The following is a 5,759-nucleotide window of genomic DNA, read 5'->3' as shown; positions in this document are numbered from 1 at the left end:
ATAAAGGCAGATGTGGCAGATTGGGTACTTTTTTGGAACTTTAATGGAATTTGACACTATGGCTCTCAGGCAATGAATTGATTTAGTGGCTTTGTTTGACTTCAGATAATTATTTTGTCTAAATAATATAATTATTTTGTCTAAATAATAAATGTATCCATCAGGTCAAAAGCTGTCACAGATGCCAAAAGAACGACCCCATAAAGACTGTGTCTCCTGCCCTTCACCCTATTAAGGTAGAGCTTACCTTGGTGTACCACTTAAAGCAACAAGTTAGGTGATGTGGTAATATTACATATCTCCACAGGTGAAAGAGCCGTGGGAGGTGGTCGGTATGGACCTCATTGGTCCACTGAAAAAAACCATGAAAGACCATCAATACGTCCTCACGGTGACAGACCTGTTCACCAAGTGGGTTATCGCTGAGCCTTTGAAGTGTGGCTCTAGCACTGAGGTGGCTGAGGCACTTGTGTCAAAGCTCTACACATTTGGTATGGTCCGGAAAATCATCACTGACAGGGGCCGTGCATTTGTTAACGAGGTATGTGTCCTTATTACCCTCTCCCTTCACACAGGGCATATGGCATCATCACAATTCATTGGTCATTTCTGAGACCAATAAATATTGAAAATAACCATGTGTGTCTGATGTACAGCTTAATGCACACATATTTGCGGCGTTGAACATCAAGCATGCCATCACAAGTGCATACCATCCCCAGTCAAACGGCCAAGTAAGTGTGCCCTCATGACATCCCGCAAAACAGTAAAGTCCATTTTAGCCAATGTACACTAAAGTGCATGTAACAATTCCTTTCTATGTTGAAGGATGAGAGAACTAATCAAAATATAAAGAGGACTCTCAGAAAATATGTTAATCAGCACCATGATGATTGGGACATCCACTTACAGGCCATAGTTTATGGAATAAACACTGCAAAACAGGTTATTATTCAAAATGACTAGATAACATATGTTGCATACATGTTTTAAGAGTTTTATTTTGTGATTTGATGCAAAACATTTTGTTTCAAATTAGAGATCCACCAAGTACAGCCCGTACTTTTTAATGTACAATAGGCACCCCCGTCTACCACAGGCATTAAATGTCTGTGAGACAGACGCTGCCTTTGAATTGGCGGACCCAGAGGAGGAGCTGGAGCTAAAACTAGCTGGAGTCAAGGCCCTCAATGAAACGGTTTGTTCAGAGTTGTGTGAATGGCATGTTCAATTTGAATAAGAATGTTCGCATAGTAATATATTCTTATCTTTAAGGTACGGAAAAACATTGAAAAGGCACAGGGGAAACAAAAAAAGGCTTTTGAGGCAAAGAAAAGGAAAGGGGTTCGCCAGTGCTCAGTTAAGGCAGGGGACGAGGTCCTAATTGGGGAGCCCAAAAAGAAGGTGAAGAAGGGAAATTGTTTACAGGATCTCCACCAAGGGCCATTCACCCTCACATCCCTGACAGAGAAGGGTGTGGCAAGTGTGGCTATGTTAGGAAAAATACAGAAAATGAATGTTGCACAGCTAAGGCCCTACTTTCGGCCACAAGGTATTGTAATAATCCTACTTGGTGACATAGCAAATATAAACATGACACTTGGCAATGCTGATTACTATTTACTTTCCTGTTGTGTAGATCATAGCCATGAATCGGAGGGCAGCCAAAACAATGCAGAAGACATTGGACTGGTGGACCACCAGTATGCCAATAAAGGTCCACTGTGGCACAAGAGGTTGTGTCCTCAACAAGAACAAGTGGTGAGTGCCAAACTAAACTGGATAGTTCACATGCACAGCTTGTTGGTGTGCTTTAAATAATAAATGCATGATTGCTTATTCCTAACAGGGATATTTTTTATTTCTAGCTGACCTATGTGCTGGATAGAACACGTCCAGCAAAAGAAATTGTTGTTCTGGATGGCCCAGTTTGTCTTCAAAGGGAAGACTTTTGGAGCCTGGGGCTAGATGAACAGGTGGAGAGCAGTGTAAGTGGATATTGCTGTAAAGAGTTTGGATGGTTCTAATGCCTTTATTGTAATTATGCAAAACATTCTGTGCTTTCAGATTGGGAATGCGTGCTTCAGGCTGGTAGAGGAGGCAGGCAGGAGACATGTATGTATTTGTATTTACCTTGATGACTTACACATAAGTTTGTGCAAAAGTGAGTGCACCTCTCACATTTTTACTACTCACTTTTGTGAGATGTATGTATATGAAATGCAGACATACAATTTTATTCAGGGAATGGATGTCCACATTGCTGACCTATTTGAAGTCCCTAAATGGAAACTAAGCGAACCTAGTTTGCCGGTAAGTTGTATAATGTGTTGATAAGTCCCGCAGATACACCTCTTTAAGTGAAGATTATGTCCAAGGAGATCTGAACATAGTTTTTTTTTCATAGGACAATGTGGAATCTAAAGATATCATCATTTTGCCAGCATGGTCTAGGGGGTCACAAACAGCAAGCCACTACATGCTTTGTGTACAGTTACATTGTTTTTTAGTTTTTCCTCTATTTTTAAACCAGTTGGTGCCCCTATAGCTGACATTAATAGGGTATGTTCTTCACAGGTGTTATTAGTTGCTAAGAAGGAGGCTATTTTTCTGGACTCATTATGTCCAAATGGGTTTGGAGATGAGAAATACCGAACCATATTTAGGTTTGAAATGCATAAGCAGAGGACATTAGCAAGGTTTGACCTGTGACCGATTAAGGCTAACAAAGAACATAAAGTGCATGTAGTTACGTGCTACTATGGGAATTAAAGTTAATACATGATAGGGGGTGTTTTCTACTTTTTTTTTCATCCAGTTAAGCCTGAACAGCACTCTGAAAATCTTCAATCTGATGACATTGTGTAACAGCCTTAACAAATACAGATCAAACTGAGTGAAATGGACTGATATCCTGTTCAGGCAAAGCCTTGTTCTCTGGCTTTAGGTTTGATTAAAAGCCTTGTTCTCTGGCTTTAGGATTGAGTAAAAGCCTTGTTCTCTGGCTTTAGGATTGAGTAAAAACCTTGTTCTCTGGCTTTAGGTTTGATTAAAAGCCTTGTTCTTTGGCTTTAGGATTGAGTAAAAGCCTTGTTCTCTGGCTTTAGGTTTGATTAAAAGCCTTGTTCTTTGGCTTTAGGATTGAGTAAAAGCCTTGTTCTCTGGCTTTAGGATTGAGTAAAAGCCTTGTTCTCTGGCTTTAGGATTGAGTAAAAGCCTTGTTCTCTGGCTTTAGGATTGAGTAAAAGCCTTGTTCTCTGGCTTTAGGATTGAGTAAAAGCCTTGTTCTCTGGCTTTAGGATTGAGTAAAAGCCTTGTTCTCTGGCTTTAGGATTGAGTAAAAACCTTGTTCTCTGGCTTTAGGATTGAGTAAAAGCCTTGTTCTCTGGCTTTAGGATTAAGGAAAAAACCTTGTTCTATGGATTCAGTTTTGCATAATGTTTTTCCAGACAACTTGCAGGAGCAGTGGCTAATGGACCGTGGGTGGAGAAGACGGGCAAAGATTTTGATGTAACTTTACTTACTATGTAAATTTGCCATTTCATTTTGCTCAGCGGACACTATATATGGTTGTCAACATTACATCTGAGTAACTGTATATTACTTTTCAGCCATTTCCAGTTCAGTCAGATGGACAGAGCTGTGGGATATTCATGCTTATGGTAAACTTATACAATTTCTACTCAATTTTTCCTGTTTGTCCTAAATCTCCATAGTAATTATTTTTCTCTTTAACAGTATGCCCTCTGCATCTGTACTGGTGCCATGTTTCACTTTTTGGATGTAAGTTGTAATTCATGGAATGTATATGTATCAAAGAATGTTAAAAAACAAACAATGCAAGACTCCAATATTACATGTGTATTACAGACTGACATACCATCTATTCGGAAGTGGTGGTGTCTCCAGATTCTGGAGAAATTCTCGATCGCAAGGTAGGGCATATATTTCAAGCAGTAAAACATTGGTCTGCTTTACAATTATGCTACATTAAAAGTACCATACTTTTGAATAGGCATGGGCAGAACTTCGGGCAGCGCTTTGCCTTCTGGACAGAGGAGGCAGAACAGCTGATGGCAGGCACCCTACCACCTATTTATAGGATTTCTCGACCCCAAATAGTCAAGGTATGGCCAAACTAACCAGACAACCATTTTCACGTACGCATTCTAAATGTTAAATTAACACCGGTAACACCGACTACCGTAGCAAGCCAAGTTACTACCCGAACCCCGAAGTTCCGTAGTGCCAGTAAAAGCGATACAGACCCCGTCAGGCAATGGCAGAAGTGCCTTTCACCCTGTTATGACTTGATGAACCACTGATAAGATTTTGGAAACATTATTTTAAGGTAAAAATGTTACATAGTGTTGCTTTAAGTATTGTGTTTACATGAGGTAAAATATAATTGCAATATTGCTAAAATCCCATTATAATCGCATTATGAGGGTGCATGTAAACGTTGTCAATCTTTCACCCTTAGTTACATTGCAGCCATCTCCAAGAGACATTTGTTAATTTTTTTGCTGAAAAGATGTCTTTAGGCCCCGTTTGAAAGACCAAAACATTTTATGTTGTAGTCTTAATTTATGGTATTTTACTTTATCATAGGAGGAACAGGTAGAAGTGGAGGAGCTGCCCCTCACATTGAAACATATGTACCAGGCAGAATACATCGTGAGGAACAGTATTGGGCTTTTCACTGGCCAGGTGCAAGAACCATCATACATGTTGATGGATCATGATGACCAAATGAAAGCGTGGAGGGTGCTGATGGAGTCGAGGAAGTGCTATGCCATGGAGCCTTTCACGTTCATTTTTGAAAACATTCAGGACATGGAAACCTTCATGATTATTTGCAAAGACACCCTCAACCTGAGAGTAAATGCTGGAGTTGGGGTGCACAGTCACCCCTATACATTTTGTTAGTGTGTGTGTGTGTGTGTGTGTGTGTGTGTGTGTGTGTGTGTTACAGCGGAAAGAGTGTTCGTTTAAATGAACAGAGCTGTTACAGCGGAAAGAGTGTTCGTCTGAAGTGGACTGAGAGCTGTTACAGCGGAAAGAGTGTTCGTCTGAAGTGACTGAGCTGTTACAGCGGAAAGAGTGTTCGTCTGTAGTGGACTGAGAGCTGTTACAGCGGAAAGAGTGTTCGTCTGAAGTGGACTGAGAGCTGTTACAGCGGAAAGAGTGTTCGTCTGAAGTGGACTGAGAGCTGTTACAGCGGAAAGAGTGTTCGTCTGAAGTGGACTGAGAGCTGTTACAGCGGAAAGAGTGTTCGTCTGAAGTGGACTGAGAGCTGTTACAGCGGAAAGAGTGTTCGTCTGAAGTGGACTGAGAGCTGTTACAGCGGAAAGAGTGTTCGTCTGAAGTGGACTGAGCTGTTACAGCGGAAAGAGTGTTCGTCTGAAGTGACTGAGCTGTTACAGCGGAAAGAGTGTTCGTCTGAAGTGGACTGAGAGCTGTTACAGCGGAAAGAGTGTTCGTCTGAAGTGGACTGAGAGCTGTTACAGCGGAAAGAGTGTTCGTCTGAAGTGGACTGAGCTGTTACAGCGGAAAGAGTGTTCGTCTGAAGTGGACTGAGCTGTTACAGCGGAAAGAGTGTTCGTCTGTAGTGACTGAGAGCTGTTACAGCGGAAAGAGTGTTCGTCTGAAGTGACTGAGAGCTGTTACAGCGGAAAGAGTGTTCGTCTGAAGTGGACTGAGAGCTGTTACAGCGGAAAGAGTGTTCGTCTGAAGTGGACTGAGCTGTTACAGCGGAA

The 5,759-nt window shown here is 41.4% G+C and overlaps 1 protein-coding gene across 4 annotated transcripts; it reads left to right on the top strand.

Annotated features, from left to right (window-relative positions):
- The first annotated feature begins 1,886 nt into the window (after window positions 1–1,886).
- LOC130096199 (uncharacterized) lies at window positions 1,887–4,934 on the top strand. Of its 4 annotated transcripts, XM_056262881.1 has the most exons (9): window positions 1,893–1,988; window positions 2,068–2,115; window positions 2,245–2,313; window positions 3,450–3,510; window positions 3,612–3,662; window positions 3,739–3,783; window positions 3,871–3,935; window positions 4,016–4,127; window positions 4,612–4,934. In XM_056262881.1, exons 5-9 carry the CDS (start codon window positions 3,654–3,656, stop codon window positions 4,927–4,929), a joined length of 549 nt encoding a protein of 182 aa, XP_056118856.1. In that variant the 5' UTR covers window positions 1,893–1,988; window positions 2,068–2,115; window positions 2,245–2,313; window positions 3,450–3,510; window positions 3,612–3,653; the 3' UTR covers window positions 4,930–4,934. The 4 variants fall into 4 exon arrangements, with proteins under 4 accessions (XP_056118855.1, XP_056118856.1, XP_056118858.1 ...); XM_056262883.1 differs by lacking the exon at window positions 2,245–2,313; XM_056262884.1 differs by lacking the exon at window positions 1,893–1,988 and having other exon boundaries at window positions 1,999–2,115.
- Window positions 4,935–5,759: the final 825 nt, after the last annotated feature.

Source organism: Rhinichthys klamathensis, unplaced genomic scaffold, assembly GCF_029890125.1.
Source record: "Rhinichthys klamathensis goyatoka isolate OS25496 unplaced genomic scaffold, OSU_Roscu_1.1 h1tg000196l_1, whole genome shotgun sequence".
Taxonomy (NCBI): Eukaryota; Metazoa; Chordata; class Actinopteri; order Cypriniformes; family Leuciscidae; genus Rhinichthys; species Rhinichthys klamathensis.
The sequence above is the reverse complement of the archived record's forward strand: the minus strand, read 5'-3'. Positions and strand labels throughout refer to the sequence as shown.